The 22,028-nt window shown below is 32.6% G+C and overlaps 1 protein-coding gene across 4 annotated transcripts in view; it reads left to right on the top strand.

Annotated features, from left to right (window-relative positions):
- The window catches only part of MASTL (microtubule associated serine/threonine kinase like), a 35,103-nt gene that overhangs the window by 8,744 nt on the left and 4,331 nt on the right, over window positions 1-22,028 (top strand). For 3 of the 4 annotated variants that reach the window (XM_074266988.1, XM_074266985.1, XM_074266989.1), the window contains 9 exons: window positions 826-965; window positions 2,009-2,097; window positions 2,946-3,052; window positions 3,274-3,424; window positions 9,335-9,507; window positions 11,878-13,026; window positions 14,900-15,041; window positions 18,733-18,846; window positions 18,940-19,041. In XM_074266988.1, coding sequence (XP_074123089.1) covers window positions 826-965; window positions 2,009-2,097; window positions 2,946-3,052; window positions 3,274-3,424; window positions 9,335-9,507; window positions 11,878-13,026; window positions 14,900-15,041; window positions 18,733-18,846; window positions 18,940-19,041 — 2,167 coding nt within the window. The remainder of the gene's footprint in view (window positions 1-825; window positions 966-2,008; window positions 2,098-2,945; window positions 3,053-3,273; window positions 3,425-9,334; window positions 9,508-11,877; window positions 13,027-14,899; window positions 15,042-18,732; window positions 18,847-18,939; window positions 19,042-22,028) is intronic. The other variant, XM_074266987.1, reaches the window with a different exon arrangement.

The following is a 22,028-nucleotide window of genomic DNA, read 5'->3' as shown; positions in this document are numbered from 1 at the left end:
TCCTGTACATCTACTCAGTTGCCAAATTTTGTCATTTCTGTTTTGAATATAGCTCTTTCACCTATCCTTTTCTTTCTATTTATGTAACTACTACCCTAGTTTAAAAATTCACTGCTTTTTTTCTGAACTATTACAAGAGCCTCTTACTTGGCTCAAGTCTCTCCTCTCTCTAATTAATCCTTAACATAGCTGTCTGAATGAATTTCCTAAAGTAAGAGTATGACCTTGTCATTTTCTTATTCATTAAACTTCAATGGGCTCCTATTAACTCTAGGATCAACTATTATTTCATCTGTATCTCATTCTTTTAAATTTTCTATTATGGTATCAGTTTGATAATGTGCATAATTATTTGTATATACATCTATGTAGCTTATAGCAATGGGGACTGGACCTGTTAATTGTTTTATATTTCTGTATAGAGAAACTGGTGAAGATTGTCTTCTTCTCTGTAACTTACAGTCTTAGAGAGTTTCACATGGCATTGAGATGTTAAAGGACATACCTAGGGTCAAACCAGCCAATGGCAATCAGAAGTAATACTTGAAACCAGGTCTTCCAGATTCTACAGCCAATTCTCTGTTCACACTGCCATATTAAATAAGTAAAAATACGATGTGAGGCTGCATAAACAAAAAAGTTTGAAACCAATTGTCTAGAGAGTAGTAGAGTTTCCTGTAGGATATGTTCTTTGTTATTGAATTTTGTGGCTATATCATCATGTAACTAAATATTAAACTTTAATTGCAAATTATAATGCTAGGTGATTAATATGTTTAAAATAACTAATTTTTACTTTAAAATATACAAATGCTTTTGTGACAGGTGATGGAATATCTAATTGGTGGAGATGTCAAATCTCTCTTACATATATATGGTTATTTTGATGAAGAAATGGCTGTAAAATATATTTCTGAAGTAGCACTAGCTCTCGATTACCTTCATAGACACGGAATAATCCACAGGTAAAGACCAATTTGATTTAAATCTTTTTAAATATTCACCCAATAATGTAATAGTTTATGCTACTATACAATTGCTTCTAATACATAAAAATATTTGCCTATGTAGTTGGGTATGCAAAAGTCCAATAGCAGACTGGCTCAATTTGGGAATTTGCTTCATTATTCTATTAAAGTTGTTGCCTGTTCTGCAACACTCCTCCATTGCTGTTTTGGAACTGTTTCTAGGGTTATAGGGATAGTATTAGCTTTGATTTTGCTGCCTCCTACAGGACCTTGCACTAACCTAGCTAGCTTGTTCTGTTTAGTGAAGTAGATGTGATAGAGCAAAATCTCTTAGCTTTCATATCATTTTTTAAAACTTAACAGTTCTGTTATTCATCAGCTTACCTGTATTTCTTTCTTTCTTTCTTTCTTTTTTAAACTTTATTTCTGCTGTTCTGCATCCTCTAGAGCAGTGTGGTCTTCAAACTTTTTAAGGGGGGCAGTTCACTGTCCTTCAGACTGTTGGAGGACTGGACTATAGTAAAAACAAAAACTCACACTCTGTCTCCTCTCCTTAGCCCATTTGCCACAACCCAGCTGGCTGCATAAACGGGCCGCATCTGACAGGAGGGCTGTAGTTTGAGAATCCCTGCTCTAGAGAGATAAAGGGAGAATCATATAGATAAATTTGGTTTGGGACCTAATATGCAGGATGGCATCAGTAAACATATCTCAGTTTAGATATATGTAAAGTGGCAGATTTAGAGAATGTTTTTTTGAGAGGTAATCATTTATCTAGTGATTTTTAAGTGGGATTATACTTAAATTACTTAATTTAATTTTTTTGTGAGATAATTGGGGTTAGGTGACTTGCCCAGGGTGGAAAGGTAGGTTGCAAAATGCATGTGTTTTGGAGCAGGTGAGAAGATTTTTAAATCTTAAGAAGCTGACCTTGCCAATATCTATGAATTGCTTTCCATTTTCTTCAAGAGATTTGTATGTTCACTTTAACTTTTCCCTACCAACTAACTTTAGACTGTATAATTTTTTTGAATATGCAGGGATTTGAAACCAGATAATATGCTTATTTCTAATGAGGGTCATATTAAACTGACAGATTTTGGCCTTTCCAAAGTTGCTTTGAATAGAGGTAAGAAAATATTTGGTAAGCTAAGAAAAAAAACACAAATATTTTTAGTTATATTTTATTGTTTGACTTTTTTCTTTGTTAGTTGACACTTGTGAGGAACCCAATGATTATTCACTGTAAGGTGTAGGGGAAAGTTCTAATGATATCTTCCTCCACTAAAGATGAGTCATGAGGAAATTGCTTACTTCCTAATATTAAATCTTCAAAGGTAGATATTTCATTTAAGATCATTACTGATAAATGATGATCATTAACTTTGTTCAGAGAAAGATACTCTTCAGAATCCAATTACTTGAATATTTCTAGGTCTGTCCAGGAGATAATACCTATTCCATAGAAATTACTTTGGAGTTCTTTGGATGGTAGTGGACACCATCTATTAATGTTTCTGTGTACATTAGTACTAACTCATAAATGTGAAGGATGAATAAAAGTAGAAAAACTGGTTACCTACAGAGTCATAATAATGATCCATTTAATAACAGTGAATGTCATAATTTAAAGAAGTGTTATTGCACAAAATGACTTTTCAAGGTATATAGCATATAATTAAGCAATGTTCCCTAGTCTTTGAGTGCTCTGGTACTCACAAATAATTAACTGAGAATTTCAGTTTGAATTGTTCATTTAGAAAAAAAACTTGATCATATCAACTATTCAGTAAATTGATTAACTTGGCTAGTATTATTTTCTTTTTCTTTGTGACATACTGACTTCTGACATGCAAAGTAGGTTTTTTGGAGGGTTTTTCATATATTGGCTTTTTCAAGTTAAGTGACTTTTGACTTAGTGACAAATGAGTATTTTTAAATGAATTAAAGTAGTAACATTTCCTTTTACTTATTTAGAGATTAATATGTTGGATATTCTGACAACACCATCAATGCCTAAACCCAAACAGGATTATTCAAGAACTCCAGGGCAAGTTTTATCTCTCATCAGCTCTCTAGGATTTGTAAGTGTTTGACTAAAAAGATCTGTGTAACCCAACCCCTACTGAACACACATTTAAACATTTTTTTAAGGTTTAACTCTCATACTTTAAAAAACATTTGATTGAAACAAATACATTTTTAAGTGCATCAGAGAATTCTAGCAAACTTTAATATTTTTGTATCTTTAATTATAGTTGTTTTGCTTAATTTTCAACAATAGGATGGTTCTTGTTTTTTATAGTATACACCAAATGATGAGAAAATGCAAGAAACGGTTGAAGCTATGTCAAGCCCTGTATCTGAAATTTCACAATTTTCTAAGGATTCTCCTTATCCCATGTCTATAGATCAAAAGGATAATGCTTTATATTCAATTAAACTTCTTCAATCATGTGAGTATATATAAGTACACCAAGCGAACAATTCATAACTTACATTACATGTGAAATGTTCAAGTATTATAAAAAGATAAAATCTCTAATAAATGATAATAATAATATTTTAAATGAGGATATTTGGAGTAGTCTTTCAATTAAATTATGTACATAAATATCTTGATATTTATTGTGATCATTTTATTAGGGCAACAGTTTGACAGTGTTTTTAGAGTTAGAGGAAAGCTCCCTCATAATCTGCACATGATTTAGCTACCACTCAACAAATGCCATGCTATCTGCTATGTCAGTGGTTACTTGCATTTTTGGTATAGTTACCTTTTTTTGATGTCAAGAAATTTCATGAACTTCTATGTGGAAATTTGTTCCATGCTGAAACACATGTCCATATCCATTTGAGGGTTGCAATATGTCTTTGACAGCAGTGCAATCTTAGATTAGATTACTTTTGCTTACGTAGCAGAAAAAACTCCACATCAACCATTAATCCTTATCATTGAGGTCATCTGCTCTTCTGATGTCCTTAAAAATTTATGCACACTCATTGGCTAAGAGTATGTTTGAACTTAAATTTTCAATAGACTTTTTTCAGATGAATCTTGCAAGTTCTTTAAGAATAATAGACTAACAAATTAGGAAGAACTTGGAAAAATTATCAGTAAAGATCTTTTGAGCTCAGAAATTCTGTGCTTCTCTTTTTAGGAGCAATGGTATTTTAATATATCATTCCTTTAACTACTTAAAAAATTTTTTTTTCCAAATATTTTTTATTTTCAAAATACATGCAAAGATAGTTTTCAACATTCACTCTTTCAAAACCTTGTGTTTCAAATTTTTCTCCTGCCCTTGCCCCACCCTTTTTCTCTCAAATAAAAAAAAAAAAAAAAACTTGTGCAATTCTTGTATTCATATTTCCACAATTATCATGCTGCACAAGAGAAATCATATCAAAAAGGAAGAAAAATGAGAAAGAAAAAAGCTAGCAAGCAACAACAAAAAAGATGAAAATGCTATATTATGATCCTCACTCAATCCCCATAGTCTTCTCTCAGGCTGCAGATGGCTCTCTCCAAACCAAGTCTGTTGGAATTGGCCTGAATCATCTCATTGTTGAAAAAAGCCACATTCATCAGAATTGATCATCACATAATCCTTCTTGCTATGTACAATATTCTCTTGGTTTGACTCACTTTACTCAGTATCTGTTCATGTAAGTCTCTCCAGGCCTCTCTGAAATCATCCTGCTCATCATTTCTCATAGAACAATATTATTCCATAACATTCATATGCCATAACTTATTTAGCCATTCCCCAACTGATGGGTATCCACTCAGTTTCCATTGTCTTGCCACTACAAAAAGGGCTACTACAAACATTTTTGCACATGTGGGTCATTTTCCCTTTTTGATCTCTTTGTGATAAAGGCCCAGTAAAAACACCTTTTTGTGTATTTTGAAAAATAAAGGGGCAGCTAGGTGGCGAGGTGGATAGAGCACCAGTCCTGAATTCAGGAGGACCCAAGTTCAAATCTAGTCTCAGACACTTAACACTTCCTAGGTGTGTGACCCTGGGCAAGTCACTTAATCCCAGCCTCAAAAAAAATAAAATAAAAAGCTATAATTTTTTTTAAAATGAATTATGCCAAACATTCAAGAAACAGTTGTTGCAATACTGTTTAAACTATTTAAAAATATAGGTAAAAGGAATCTTACCAAATACCTTGTATTTTTATACCTAATTTAATACTTAACTAAGAAAAGCAAAAAACCCCAAAACTGTAGACCAATTTCTTTCATAAATATTCATGCAAAATTTTTTTTCATAAAATTCTAGCAAAGCAATTATAGCAATATATCACACAGATCAAATGCTATGACCAGGAATTTAGGATTGGTTCAGTATTAGGAAAACTATAAGCTTAAACAACCACATCAATAACAAAAGCAACAAAAATCATATGATTATGTGAATAGATATAGAAAAAGGTTTTGAAAATTATTTTCATCTATCTAAAACCAAAAGCAAGCGTTATCTGTAATGATGATATAATAGAAACCTTCCCAGTAATATCTGGTGAAGCAGGAATGTCCATTATCACACATTATCATTCAATATTGTACTTGAAATGTGCAATTTCATAAGAGTGATGCACTTCTAATAAGACAAGAAAAAGAAATTGAAGGAATAAGATAGGCAATGAGGGAAAAAAATCATTCTTTGTAAACTATATGATAGTATACTTAGAGAACCTTAGAGAATCGGTGAAAAAACTAGTTAAAACAAGTAACTATTTAGTAAAGTTGTAGGATATAAAATAAACCCACATAAATCATGAGCATTTGTATATATTGCTAACAAAATACAGCAAGAAGAGATAGAGAAATTTTTATTTAAAGTAACTATAGACAATATGAAATACTTGAATCTACTTTCCAAAAAAAACCCAGGAACAGTTACAAAACATTTTTCACACAAATTAAGGTAGCGCTAACATAGAAAAATATGAAATGCTCAGATCAAGCCAATGTAATAAAAATGACAATTCTACCTAATTTACTAATTTGAGTGCTATACTAATCAAACCACTAAGTATGTATTTTATAGAGCTAGAAAAAATAATAGAACTCATCTGGAAGAACAAAAAGTCAAGAATATCAAGGAAATGAATGGGGGAAAAAAATGAAAGGTAGCCTAGTAGCATCAAATTTCTTTCTCTCTTTCTTTTTGCTAAGGCTTTGGGGTTAAGTGACTTGCCCCATTACACAATTAGGAAGTTTTAAGTGCCTGAGGTCAAATTTGAACTCGGGTCCTCTTGACTTCAGGACTGGTGCTCTATCCACTGCACCAACTATATATAGATGCCCCAACAGCATCAACTTCCAAATTATGTTACAAAGTAGTAATCATAGGGAGCAGCTAGATGGCACAGTAGATAGAGTACTAGCCCTAAAGTCAGGAGGACCTGAGTTCAAATCTGGGTATGTGACCCCAGGGAAAGTCAATTGCCTTGTAAAAACAACAATAAAATAGTAATCATCAAAATAATGTGGTAATGGTTAAGAAATAGAATGATGCATCAGAGGAATAGAGACTATGGTAATATTGTATTTAATGAATGAAAAAATCCAAAATTTTAAGGCAGAAACTCATCTTTTGACAAAAATTATTGGGAAAGCTGGAAAAGTTTGTCAGAAACTAGGCATGTATAGACATAAAAGACACGAATTAGGCATAAAAGTCAATATAAGCAAATTAGAGGAACATAGAAAATATTAGTTGTTAGATATATGGATAAAGGAGATATTTATGACCAAACAGGAGATAGGGAGGATCGTGGGAAGTAAAATGGATAATTTTGATTATATAAAATTAAAAGGACTTTGCATAAGCAAGCCCATTACAGCCATAATTGAAGGAAAACAAGAACCAAGAAGAGGGATTTGCAGCAAGTTTCTCTAATAAAGGCTTTTTTTCTCAAATATATAGGCACTAAGCCAAGTTTATAAAAATAAGAGCCATTTCCCCTTTGTTAAATGATCAAAGGATATGAATAAGCAGTTTTTAGAAGAAAAAAATAAAAAGTTTTCAAAAATCATATGCTCTAAATCACTACAGACTAGAGTGATGCAAATTAGAACAACTCTGAGGCACCACCTCATACCTATCAGTACATGGCAGAAAAAGAGAATAATAAATGTTGGAAGGCATGTGATAAAATTGGTACTTTTAGTAGAGTTGTAAATTGGTTTTTCCATTCTGGAGAACAATTTGGAAGTATATCCACAGGAATATAAAGCTGTGCATATCCTTTGATCATTATTAGGTCTGTATCTCAAAGAGATCAAAGAAAAGGAAGGAAAAACTTACTTGTACAAAACTATTTATGGCGGCTCTTTTTGAGGTAGTGTGGATGCCCATCAATTGGAGATGGCTGAACAAGTTGTGATATACGATTGTGGTGGAATACTATTGTTCTAGAACAAGGGCAGTGAAAGCCAAGGAAGCCAGGGAAGATATTTATGAACTAATGCAAAGTAAATTGAGCAGAGCTAGGAGAATATTGTATATAATAACAGCAATATTGTAACAATATTCAACAGGGAAAAATTTACTGTGATCAATACAGTGTGATCTAAGACAATTCCAAAGGACTCATAATAAAAAAATTGCTGTCAACCTTCAGAAACAGCAGATTAAAACATGTTTCCCCATTTCTTGATTTTTTTTTTAAATTTATTTATTTTTAATATCATGGCTAAGAAAGAAATGTTTTGGTTGGCCTGTGTATAATTGAAATCACATTCTTGTCTTCTCAATGCGTGGGGAAGAGAGAGAGAAATTAATCCTTAAGATTTAAAAAATATTAAAAATAAATGTCTTTAAGAATACACTTGAGAAGTGATTCAAGGAAATTCCAGTAGACTTGTGATAAAAAGAGCCATCCTCATCCAGTGAGAAAACTATGGATACTGAATGTGGATCAAATGCATAATATTTTCACCTCTTTTGTTGTTGTTTGCTTGCTAGCTTTTTCCTTTATTTCCTCATTTTTTTCCTCTTGTGATCTGATTTTTCTTGTACAACATGATAAATGTGAAAATATATTTAGAAGAATTACATGTGTTTAACCTATATTGGATTACTTACTGTCTAGGGGGAGAGAGAAAATTTTGGAACATGAGGTTTTGCAAGAATGTGAATGTTGAAAACTATCTTTATATGTATTTTGAAAAATAAAAAACTATTAAAAAAAAAAAAGAATACATTGACAAGATAAAATGAACTTGAGCTTTTAACACTACAGAAAAAAAACCCAAAAGGAGACATTTTGTCAAGACGGAATTGACTGGATTTGGCAACAGATTCAATATGGGGAAATAAAAAAAAATGAGGAATCCAGGTTAAGGACTTGGATGACTGGGAGAATGGTAGTATCTTTGACACTAATATGGAAGTTACAAAGTGGGAAGGGTTTTAGAATAAATTCAATTTTGGATATGTTGGATTTGAGATGTCTTTAAAATTTATAGTAAAAGATGTCCAATGGGTAGTTAGAGATGTGAGACTGAATGTCAGGGGAGGCTAGGACTAGAAAAATAGATCTGAGATTTACATTCTGTTAAAGAAGATAATTCATTCCGTAGAAGTTCTTGAAATCACCAAATAAAATAGTGCAGAGACAGAAAAGAATAACCCAAAGCAGGGAGGAAGGTAGTCCCCTTTAATTGATATTATCTGCATGAAGATCCAGCAGAGGTGGATTATAGAAATTCAGAGAATCAAGGGACAGCAGTGATTCAAAAATCTCAAGAGAATATAAAAAAGAAAGTGCCATTTGTTGTGTCAGGGGATGCAATGATAGTCAAGAAAATGTCATTGAATTTGACAATTAAAAGATCATTGGTAACTTTAGAGAGAAGATACAGTTGAATTATAAAATTGGAAGCCAGATTACAGTGATGAGAGAGGAGAGGCTTTTGAGACATGGACTTTAGACACCTTCTCTTAGAGAATGGCTGGGAAAGAGTGGAGAAAATTAAGGTAAAACAAACCAGTTGATTAGTCTTGATTTAGACTAATAATATTTGTCTCTACTAACAGATTCTTGATTTAACTTTGGATTTTCATGATTATTTTATAGCTTCTAAATAATTTACCAGTCTTCATGAATATATCTATTAAATTGTACACATATTAGCCAATGTGTGTAGTTAACAAAAAAGATAATCTAGTTTTTGGTTTAAATGTTATTGTTCTAATAGAAAGTTCTATTTCTAGCATAGATGATTTTATTGTATTGATGGAAGGCAAAAGAAGTCCAGTTAGATTAGACCAAAAGAAATGTAAGCATAAACTTTGAACTTTAATGTTGAAATACGTGAACTTTTAATATTTTTTCATTTCAAGGTCTTGATACTGCTGTTTTAAATCCTGGGATGCCTGTGAAGTATTTGACTCCCAATCTAATACAATCCAGAAATACTCTTGGTACTTCTAGTACCAGTAGCCAGTCTCAAACTTTTGTGTCTAGTTTGGAGTCTGAGTGCTGCAGCAGCCCCAGATGGGAGCAAGATAACCAGGTTAAAGTAGCATTTCCCCTCCCCCCTTTCCCTCTAATAATAATGTGTATATCATGTAAGTCATAGTGGTACACTGCATAGCTATTCATATTTAACCTACAAGATAATTATTCTTTGCTCTCTGATCATTCAGATTATTCTCAGATTGTTCTATTCTGTATAAGACTGGTGTTGAACAAAATTTATCTTGTTTTTTCTGAAAAAAAATTTTTGAGTTAAATATTCCTAGCTTAGATTTGAATGATTGTGATAGATTATAGACTTTAAAAAATGTTAAATTGATGTTGTTTCACAAAATTTTTGAGTTAAATATTCCTAGCTTAGATTTGAATGATTATAATAGATTATAGACTTTAAAAATGTTAAATTGATGTTGTTTCACCTATAGGCTAAGATTTCATATTCTTAATATACAATGCTTTGAGCTTATCCCACACCTTCCATGCAGTATTTTAGTATGATTTACTTGGTTTAGTTGTGATAGCTCTATACCTTTAAATAAAAATTCATATAGTCTCTACAAATATTAAAAAGAACAGTATATAAATCACAGTTTATAGATGTTTATTAGACTCTATTTTTTCTTCTCCCAACATTTGTGTCTATTAATACAGATTATATTTTATCGTAAATACACCTACATGTAACTTGTAATTTCTCAGGTCAACATTTAAAAATAAAATTAAATAAGGTGTGGTTTGGTTTTGTTATCAGAGATACTGTAGCTGTAGCTAATAATGAGATTTTCTTTCCTTATAACAACAGAGAAAAAACAAACCATGAGAAGCTAAAAGAATGAGAATCTTTACCCTCAACAAAGAAAGATTATGAAGGGGAACCTAATTCTATATGCTTAGCCCAGTGATCACTTTCTCTACTCCAGAGGGCTTTTAACAACTAATTTAATACAATTATTCTCTCAAAATTTATTTAGGGTAATTATTTAGCAAGATTTTTTTTTTCTCAATTTTACTTTACTTTAATTTATTTTATGTTTAAGTATTCTGAATTTTATTAAAATCAAAATTTATAATAATCTTTAAGACTATCTTATAAGAGGAGACCATACTTACCACAATCCAACATGGATAGAGAACCTGCTTTGAGTCAGGAAGACCTGGATTCAGGTATTAGTTCTGTCTCAACATACTAGCTGTTGCTTGAGGAAGCTGAATAATCATTTAATTATGATTAAATACTATACAGCTAACTATCTGAAGAACTGTAATTTACATAGCATGTGCTGGACTGAACTGATGAGGAGGAAGTTTCGTCACCAGGAATTCCCTATATTGACAAAATCACAGCTCCAGTTCAAAATAAATTTCACATAGTGATAAAATATTGAGATAGCTTTGTCCTTACTCCAGTCAGCCTAGCATAATGGATAGAACGCTGGGTTCTACTCCCACCTTTGGCATGTACTGGCCCCTAGGAAGATCACTTAACTTCTCAATGCTCCAGGCAGGTCTAGGACTGTAAGGCCCAGAGAATATCATGATCCCGAATTGGAGAAAGGAATGTGTATAAGGCTTTTCCTGCCAGTAGTATAATAGGTACTAGGTCTTATCTCCATCCCCTATAAGTGATTTATTCAGAAAGTTTCCCACTTAATAAAATTGTTTGCTTGCTCATTCTCATTGCTAAAGTATTCTTGAAGCCATCTATTAGCTGTTTTGTTAGATATTCCAGCAACTACCTTTTAATTTCTTTGACATTGCTTAAAATCCTTCAGTGGTTTCTTTCAAGGGCACAAGTTTTAGCCTGACTTAGCCCTCTGCAATCCAATGTCTCTTTCTTTTCCTTATCTTCTACTTATCCCCTTCACATGTCCTCTGTTTATCCAAACTTTACTTCTCTCTGTCAGTTATGTACATGGAACATTTTGTTTTATCTATCTTGGCTCATTCTGTTTTCTGTTTCTGAGACACACCATTCTCCTTACCACTTTAAAACCTTACTATCTTTCAAGGCCTAGCTTAAATGTTCATTCTCAAAAAGTTTTTCCTGATCCTTTTACTTGGGAATAATCTTTCCTTGTCATAATTACAGAAAGCACACTGAACTCTCATGAATGACTTTTTCTATAGTATAGTTATGTGATTTGCACACTTATATGTATTTGTGTTCTGTGTTCCTAGCTAAATTGTAAACTCATAATGAAAATAATCAAACTTCACATGACCTATGTCCCTCAAAGCTTAGCATAGGGCTAATATGTAGTAGATGATTAACAATAGTTTTTAAAAGTCTTTTTGAATGAAAAAAGGAATGTGAAATCATTTGTCAAAAATTGTGGTGGAGTTACTAAATTCTCATTTTTATTTTATTGTACCTTTTTTTTTTTTTTTTTTTTTTTTTTTTTTTTAGGAAAGTGATGATGCTGTGAAAATGAGTAATGATACAGTGGAAAAGCCTTCAAGTAATAATCTTGTTAATGCTAAAGAAACCAAAAGTTTAAAAAAAAAGGATCTTGAGTCAGCCATTTCTCCAATTGGTATTAGTAATGGTTTTATGCCTGCTGATGTTGGGAATGCTTCATCAATTACTTCAGAAGCCAAAAATCTTGTTAGAAAATGCCTTTCTGAAAATAAAGTTTGGGAAGCAAAAGAGCTTTCAATAAACAAAATTTGCACGAGTGCTGAGACTGTAGAGCCTGGTTTCCAGCAGCCACATGATTTTTTAGTGGGTTCAGGCAAATATGAAATGGTTGAGAAGCATGAAGAGAAAAAAGGTTTAAAGAGGAACTTTAAATTAGTTGACTCTAGCCCCTGTGAGGAGATTATCCAGAACAAAAAAAGCAGTTTAGAGTATAGACGTGGTTATACTATCGATTTTTATTCAAATCAAGATACAGGTTTGACATCTGACATTCACTGCCTTGTGTTGTCTGGAGACCGAAGCCATCAAATGGACTATGATAATAAAGAAAATATTGACAACAGTTCTGTTTGTGAGCAACAGACACCAGAAAGTTCAGTTTCTGAGATGATAGAGAAAAATCTTCTGTGTGAACTAGATGAAGACTGTGAAAAAAACAGTAAGAGGGATTCTTTGGGTTCCAGTTTTCTGTATTCTGATGATGAAAGAGCTCAGAAAAGTATATGTATGGAGTCTGATACATCTTTTCCTGGAATGTCTGTTATTGAAACCTCTTTAGAAAACCACTCCTTGGATCAAGATAAAAGTATTAAAGAATTGTCTTTTGAAGAATCAAAAGTTGAACATCTGCCAAGCTGTCAAGAAAGTAACTTGCCCAGAGAGGATATCCAGGATGCTAAACTTTACAACATGTTTGCCCCTTCCTCATCAGAAGTAGTGAAAGCATTCAATCTATTTAAGAAAAATGCTGTTGTTTTTCGCAGTTATAACAGTCAAATAAATACATCCAATACATCTGAACCATCAAAAATTAGCATTGCTTCTTTGGAAAGAATGGACATCTCCTATGCTTATACTGGTTCTTATCCCATGTCATGTACTCCTGCTCAAAAAGATAAGTCATCTTTGGCATATCAGGTATGAATATCATTTTTTTAGTGGGATTTCACCTTTTATTGCCAAAAAGGACTTCTTCGTAAAATGTGAAAATAGTTTTTTTTTTTTGTTGGTTTTTTTTTTTTTTTTTTTGCAAAAAAGGATTTACCTCATAAGATATATAATAATACCACTTCATTTTTGCAAAACACTTAATCTTTTTTGAGCAATATAATTCTATGAGGTAAATAAGTACTATTCTCATTTTTCAGATGAAGAAACTGAAATACGGAGATCCTAAATTACTTCTCCAGGGCAAATCTTTATTACAGCTAGGACTAGAGTAATTCAGGCATTCTCTGTTGTCTCCCACTCCATTGTTGTTTCAAGTATGGGGTGTTCAGGGAGGACTAGCACCTCTGGTGTGAGGACTTGCCTGAGTACTTTTTAGGGTTGCTCAGCCATCCTTGGGGTCTACCTATCTTCCAGTCTCCCTTTGGCTGCTGTGTGCAGTGGCCACACCCCAGTGAAATCATTTGGGAGATGGGCTAAACCCGGTCAAGGGTAACCAACTGGCTTCAGAACCATCAGAAAATTAGGAGGGTGTCTACTATGAGAATGTGAATATTTTCCCCAATGGTATGGGTAAATGAGAACAGTTTGTTCTTTCCAAAGAAAATCCACTAATGACTTTGAACTTGTGTGTAAATTGGATTTAACAAAGATAAAGTTACACAGACCCCTGTGATATCACTAGTCCTCTTTGAAAAATAAAGACCAAACAGCAGTAACCATGCACACTTTTGTATATTAGCTGTTTGTTTCTTACTCTTTTTTTCCTTTTATTTTTTGAGGGGAGAAGCAATGAGAGTTGTGACTTGTCCAGGGTCACAGAGCTTAGGTTGTTAAGTGTCTGAGCTCAGGTCTTCCTGACTCCAGGGTCCATGCTCTATCAGTTCCACTTCCTAGCTGCCTTAATTCTTTTTCAAACTCAGGTTCTCTTTCAAAATTCAATTCATAAATATAAATTCTTTAAAAAAGAAATAATAACAGTCTCTTTATTTACAAATTCATTTCCCCCCCTCTTTTAAGGGGTAACTTGATAAAGCCTAAACGAACACAGTGAGTTGAGCAAGTCCCTCAGCTTCTGAGTTTCAGCAACCTCATCTATTAAATAGCAGTAGTAATGAGATTCCTGGCTATTTCATAGGGATATTGTATTACAAAGAGTACATAACATGATTCATGTGTAAGTACTGAGAAAATGTCTATAAAGTTATACAGCACCATATATATATATATATATATATATATATATATATATATATATATATGTAAAAGGTTACTTAACACCTTTCTCTTTCTAATTATTCCATCGTCCCCATAATTTATTTAGCTCCCTTTTTTATGAGTCCTAATATTTTAATCAGTTCTTATTGTTGGGGAAGTTAATTCTCAAGTGTGTTCTTTCTGCTTCTTACAAATCTAAATCTTGTGACTGTATATAGGCTAATCTGTTCAGCAGTACCATGTAACCTTAAATGTCACTTCTTAAATGTACATGTATATAGTGTTTTGCAGGTTTACAAAGCACTTTCCCCTAAATTATCTCTTAAAACAGACTAATTTGCAGCAAATCTTAAGTCTGAAAGCTTGGCTAATTATACAGATGAAAAGACTGAGAAATGGAGGTTAAGGATATTCCTGAAAATAACATAATTGATTGAGCATCAGGTCATTTCAAGAATCCAGTTTCTTCTCTTTTAGATAATGCTGTGTATTGACTATTATAGGAAGGCGGTAATTTAGTGACTTTCATTAGAGTGACAAAGTACTGTAATATTATATATAATATTATATTAAATATTAAAGAATTATTAAAGACTTTTATTGTGATTTTTTTAAACTGTTGTAGCAGACTCCACGTCAGACAAAGTCAGGGACTCCTTACCGAACCCCAAAGAGTGTGAGAAGAGGAGCAGCCCCAGTGGATGGTGGACGAATTCTTGGAACCCCTGACTACTTGGCCCCTGAATTGTTGTTGAGCAATTCTCATGGTAGGATACAAAAACTCAATTAATGAAGTGTCTATGATTACTTATTTGTATTTAAGGATAAGTTTATTTCATTCTGCTTTAGGATTGAGCTTCAAAATAAAAAAGCTCAATTTATAAAAGTCACATAACTGGTTGATGTCAAGCATGTCACTTTTTCCTTGGCCTCAGTTTCACTTCTAAAAGGGACTAGATGACATCCAAATTCATTTACAGCTGTATCTTTAAGATCTTATGATTTTAGATAAAAATTTCTTAGACTAGATTAATTTGTGATTGAAGCTAGAAAGAACTTTGGAGAAGATAATGAAGAAATACTTTCCTATTTTATGTATAAGGAAATTGAGTTCTCCTTAAAAGGAATTATTCTTTCTCTAGGATCACAGAGTCAGGTCTAAGAATCAAGCTGTCCTAGACCATTGTTCCAGTGGGTTTTTATACTTAACCATTGGGCCAGGTGATGCTGAGCAAGATACTGAATCACTTTCTGCCTCAGTTTCATCAGCTATTAAAAGGATAGGGAGAACACCTGCCTCCCAGCATTGTTGTGAGAATCAAACAAGATAATATTTATAAAACATTTGCTTAGCTCAGTGCCTGGCACACAGTACATGCTAAACAAATGCTTGTTCTCTTTCCTTTTTCCTGTCAGTGCAGGCATGGGACTCAGAATCCAAACCCAAATCTCTGATTCAGTCCTAGAAAATTTAAGGAATAACTTTGCAAGATCCTATTTTAGTAGTACATCCAGTTATCTTAACTGTAACTATTAAGGTGTTTTATTACTTCTTTTTTATATTGGAAAATGACTTGCAAAACATTTGCTTTTATTTTATCTATTGAAATAACCAAATTAGTTGATTTAACAGCATTTATATTTCAGGGAACAACTGAAAGATAAGTAAATGCTTGATGATGATAAGAGTAATAGCTGACGTTTATATGTATTATGTGGCAGGCTACACTAAGGGCTTTGTCATTATTCTTTCATTTGCTCCTCATAGGTGTGGGAGGTATTCTTCTTAGTCCCCTTTTACAGATGAGAAAACTAAGGCAAACAGGTTAAATAACTTACCCAGATCACTTAGCTAGTTAGTATCTTTGGCTTACTTTGACCTCAGGTCTTCCTGACTCTAGGCCCAGTGCTTTCTAGCCACTCTTACCACAATGTGTAAGATACTGACACTAATATGGCAGAAAGGATGAGGAAGGGTTGACGTTTTTCTCATTAACACTTATATAGTGTTACTCAGGATTTATAAATATTGTGCCTAATTGCTGTTCTCTTATATGCAGGATTTCTGACTTCTGGTGAGTGAACTTTTTATAAAGTATATTTGACTAAACAGAACAGTCAAAGTATAACTAGATCATATTACTAAGAAGATTTTGATTTTTCAAATTTGATTTTCAAATACATGTCAACTACCTTACTGTTTCATGAGTAATAAGGCATCTAAGATAGGATCGTGATGGCAACCTTCTTCTTGTGGAGAGAAATAAGAGCATATTATAATAATAACATAAGTCAAGTTTCCCACCTTGTACTAAAGGGAACACCTGACAAACTAGAATGAGAAGTTAGAAAATTATTCTAGATCCACTTTGATTTCACGACCATTCAAAAAAAAAAGAAATGTACTAGAATTCACATTTCATTTTATCATTTCAGATTTTAGAAGTGGGTTTCATCTTAGTATCCAGGTTTTGAAACTATAAAGTTATTCTCACAATTTATCTGGATGACCTATTGTATTTGACAACATTGATCATAATAATGTCATTTTCCAAAATTGTGATCTTATTAAACTTTGACTAAATATATGGCCTATATTTGTAAACATCCATGCATTTATTTTTGATGAAAGTGCATTTGGGCTTAGCTGGGAAAAGGGCTTTAATTTCTTTTTTAAAAATTAAAACATGCTTTTTCCAGGCTTCCTATTCTTATTTCAATGTAATATTTTTAAAGGCTCAAAACTATAGAAATAATACTTTTTGTGTTTCTTCATATGGTTTACTAACTCTCTTAAGACTTAGGGGAATTGGTTTCTCTGAAACCAAAAGAAACCAAAGCTTAACAAATATCTGTATTTTATATGCTTTAGGAAGAAGGTAAGATTATTATATTATATATTATACTTATAAAAGCATTCTGAATTGCATACCTTTTTACCCTATTGGCACATTCCATACTGCTTTGCCTGCTTTTATAATGAAATGGTGGCAGTTGCTTGACTAAAATTATAATTTTTTTGAAATTATCTTTTGATAAATTTAAGTAAATTAATCTCTGCATATCTTAACACTGTAGTATATTAGAATTCCTACGTAGATCTTGTGCTAATTAAGATAGGGCCTGGGCAAAAGTTTATTTTATTTAGCAGACTTCTTCAAAAATAGACAAAATAAGAAAATATAAGCCATATTTTGCTATTATTATTTGAAATACTTTTCCAAATAACTTTTGGAGTAAATTAAAAGCATCCATTATCAGCACACAATTTGCATACTATATAAAAATTAGCTTATCTATTAAAGTAGAAGCCTAGTACTAAATAAGGGCTGCTAAGTTGCACAGTGGATATAGTATTGAGCTTAAAGTCAGGAAGGTTCATATTCCTGAGTTCAAATCTGGTCTCAGACTTCACTTAACCCTGTTTGCTTCAGTTCTTCATCTGTAAAATGAGATGGAGAAGGAAATGGCAACTCATTCCAGTATCTTTGCCAAGGAAGCCCAAATGGACTCAAGAAGACATGGATACAGTTTTAAAAATGACCAGACAATAACAATATTACTTAAAAGTCATAGTTTGAATGACTGTTGGGCAAATTTGTAATTAAACATGTAATTAAAAGTAGAAATTAAAAAGAATTCACATTTTTCCACCTACAAATTGGCTCAAAGTAAAGAGATTTTGTTGTAAAATAAGATTGAATTAAATTGAAACAGCAAGTTATTAAAAATGATTTAACTAATGAGTTAACTAAAAGAACATTAGCATATCTAATCAGAGGTTGCCTTAATTTTTAACTACCTTAAGTCAATATTGGAATAATGACAAATTGTTTGATTAGTTAAATAGAGGAAAGAACTTAGGAAGAAACTTATTTTTAATATCCTGTCTTTTGTTTTGTGTGCTAAGATATTAATCATTATTTTCAGAAAAAGAATATAAACAATATAAAAGAACAAGAAAACTAAACAACAGGGAAAGTAGTAAAATGGGTAGATCAAGTTGTAATTCTTATTTCTTAATGATTTTTTTCATTCTCAATCACTTCATCAAACTCTTAAATTTCATATAAAAGATGCCCTATTAAGAGTATATAGGATGAAGAGTGAATACAAGGAATAAATTTTGTAAAAAAAAAAAAAAAAATTACCCATGCATATGTATGTTAAAAAAATTACAATTATAAAATTAATTAAAAAAAAAAAGAGTATATAGGATGTTACCATAAATGACTAAATCCCATTCAAGAAATAATTTTTCTTTGGCTCATTCAATGATGTAGATAAATCCAAATCTCTTAAAAGTAGAAAAGAAAAGTAGGAAAGGAGAATTATTTCACTTGAAAAGACTGACTGACCTATATCTAACCCGTATCTAGTCAAAAAAAGTTTAAGAAAAGTTATGCTTTGACCTTGGAAAATGACTTCAATTTCATCATACTTCCTCTTAAATCTCAGGTCCTGCAGTAGATTGGTGGGCCCTTGGAGTTTGCTTATTTGAGTTTCTAACAGGAATTCCACCCTTCAATGATGAAACACCACAGCATGTGTTCCAGAATATTTTGAAAAGGGGTAAATTTTTTTTCTATTAAGACTTATTTTACTAATATATTTTATTTATTTGAGTAACAATGGACAGATCTGTATATCTACTTCTATTTGTAGATATTCCTTGGCCTGAAGATGAAGAAAAATTGTCTGATAATTGTCAGAGTGCAATAGAAATTCTTTTAACAATAGATAGTTCAAAAAGAGCTGGACTGAAAGGTAAGTAAGGTTTATATCATTTTTACTTTGTTTTTTTGATGCCTTTGTTTTTTTCTTTTTATGTTGTGTGTGCCCTTTTATGAAATGTGTTTCTGTGATTGTTCCATATTTCATTTTTAAAACATTTGTATTTTATTTTTGCTAATGTCCAAGTTAGGGAATTGACACAGATAAATGTTATCTCAAGAGCAATTCTTATGGATGCAACCAAAGGATATGAGCAAACAGATTTGGAAAGAAGAATTGCAAGTAGTTAACCAATTTGGATTGCTTCAAATTACTAATAATAAGAGCAATGTGATTTAAAACAATTCTGTAGTTTCACCTCACACTCAGCAAATTGACAAAAAATAAAAATAATTAATTTTCAAAGAGGTTCTAAAAAGGCTGACATGACTAATCCACTATTGGGAGTGTTTCAGATTGTTCTAACAATTCTGGAAGGCAATTTAGAATTTTATGTCGCAAATAAGTTATACCATGAGGAAGTTTTCCTCATCTTTCTGAATTAGAACAGTTCCCCCAGAAATGAGGAAGGAATGAAAAGATGATCACGCTATTACTACCTTGCAAATCTCACTTGGAGACTCTCTGCTGCACTGAAAGTGTAACAGTTACTGCCAAAGCATCTCCAGATAAAATCTGACAGTCATTTCAGTTCAGATCTTGTCAGTCAAGATCACCCTGTCAAGAAATGCTCCTAGCTTAAGTCTTTATTGCTGTGAAGGAGACCAGCAGCCTTTATAACCTGTGTTATCGGTGCTGCCTTTAACACCTGCTTTTTCTTTGCTTGTTTCATGGTGACCTAATCACATTCAGTACAATTAAGAACCCAACACTAAAAGAATGGAAACAGAGCATAAAGCTGCATTTTCCATCAACCTTTTGGGCAAAGCATTTAACCTCTGAGTCTCAGTTCTGTCATCTGTAGAATGGGGATAATAGCACCAGTCTCATAAGGTTGTTGTGGGGATCAAATAAGATAATACATAAAGATTGCTATTTTTCTGAAGCTATTCCTTTCATCTTTTCTTATGTCATAATAGTATTCCATTATGTTCATATACTATAATTTTTTCATCTAAAACATATATTCCATTTCTAAATTTCCAAGGTTATTTTTGTTTTTGCCACTGTAAAACCAAACAAAAACAACTACTAAAAAATATTTTTGTGCATGTACATCTTTTTCCTTTATGTTTGATTTCTTTGTGGGTATAAACCTAGTAGTGATCATCTTTTCATTCCTTCCTCATTTCTGGGAGAACTGATCTAATTAAGAAAGGCGAGGAAAGCTTCCTTCCACCTTCTTCTGGCCTGAGGGTTAATCCTCTGCTTCTTCACTGCCTAACATACTCTTCTTTTCTCATCAGCACATTTTCTGTTTCAGGAAGAATAGTTGTATTTTGGTGCTTTGATTTTTTTTTTTTTTCCCTCCCATGATCTGAAAAAGTGTCACCCTGACAGTAAGTAAACATGTATTAGATGCCTTCTTTGTTGTGAAGTCAATAGTCCAAAATAATTGTGGTTGAATTGACTATTTTAGAGATTTTTGCTAATAATCTGGATCCTTGAATATATGTTATTGATGCTATATTGATTTTCGGCCATCATTCCTTCTATTTTAAGAAAAATTATATTGAAGCTTTTTATTTCCTACTTTTCTTTTTCTCCTCAATTGACTTTTTTTTCCCAAATGCTTTATTCCTAGTCATTTTTTTCTTTCTACAACTTTATATTCTTGGAGTTGCCCAGAGCACTTCAAGGGTGATTGACCTGTGTGACTAAGGATCACACAGTCAGTCTTTGTCTGAAATGGGGTTTGGACGCAAACCTTCCTGACTCTCTTTGCTCTCTTTGTCACATTGCTTCATATTCATGGAACACTTTTTGTTGGGAGCAAGAAAAGAGAGAAATAGGATGAAAAAAAAAAAAAAGAAAATAGAATTAATTGGAGAATGGATAAATTAGTCCACTTGAATATAATATAATATTATTGGATCAAGGAAGCTTTTCTAATATTTTAAATATAAGTATATATATATAGTCAATAAGAAAAGTTTGTCTATGTACCATCCTTGTGTATATTTACATATTAGAAGATTATATGTCTTTACTACTATAATAATAATTATGGACATCATAAAATTTACACAAGGGGCAGCTAGATTGTGTAGTAGATAGAACATCAGCTCTGGAGTCAGGAAGACCTGAGTTCAAATCCAGTTTTAAACACATATTAGCTCTGTGACCCTGGGCAAGTCATTTAACCCCAGTTGCCTCCAAAATATGAAAATTAAACAAAAATAGGAATTAAAAAGGAAGAGACAAAAAAATAACATTTGATTCTCGAGTCAGTAGGGAAAGTTACTAGAATTTGAGTAGGGAAGTGATAGTCAGGAAATTTACCTTGGTGGCTGAGTGGAGAATAGATGAAAGAGAAGAGACCATTTTTTAGGAGGCCCTTGATATAGTTCAGCTGGTATGTAATAAGAGTCATGAGCCCTATGACTAGAGAGGAAGTGAATGAATGTGAGAAATGAAGACTTATAAATAAGATGCACTGATTGACTTTGTGGGGTGAAAGAGAATGAAAAGGCCAGGATGACTCTGAGGCTTCAAACCTAGGATGGTGGTGCTCCTAGACAGCAACAGAGAAACCTGAAAGGAGACTAGATTTCTGGGAAAAGATGATGCAATAAGAACTACAGTGCATCATGTACACCATCCACATCCATGAATCCTGACCAGCTCATTTGGCCAAAATGCCCAGGAGGGCAGTGGAGCTTTTATTCACTGCTCATAGTGGGTGGGTAGGTAAGCAGATTTTCCCATTGTGCCTTATTTAGTTGCTGCTGAGGGTACTTAGGTAGTAGTTTTTAACAGCTAGTATTTATATAGGACCTTAATATTTGCAAAATTCTTTTCATGGGCTGTACTTGCCCTGAGGACCCAGATACCCCCGTAGAAAGGATTGAGAAGGTTGG

This window comes from Sminthopsis crassicaudata, chromosome 5 (assembly GCF_048593235.1).
Source record: "Sminthopsis crassicaudata isolate SCR6 chromosome 5, ASM4859323v1, whole genome shotgun sequence".
NCBI classification, from domain to species: Eukaryota; Metazoa; Chordata; class Mammalia; order Dasyuromorphia; family Dasyuridae; genus Sminthopsis; species Sminthopsis crassicaudata.
The sequence above is the reverse complement of the archived record's forward strand: the minus strand, read 5'-3'. Positions and strand labels throughout refer to the sequence as shown.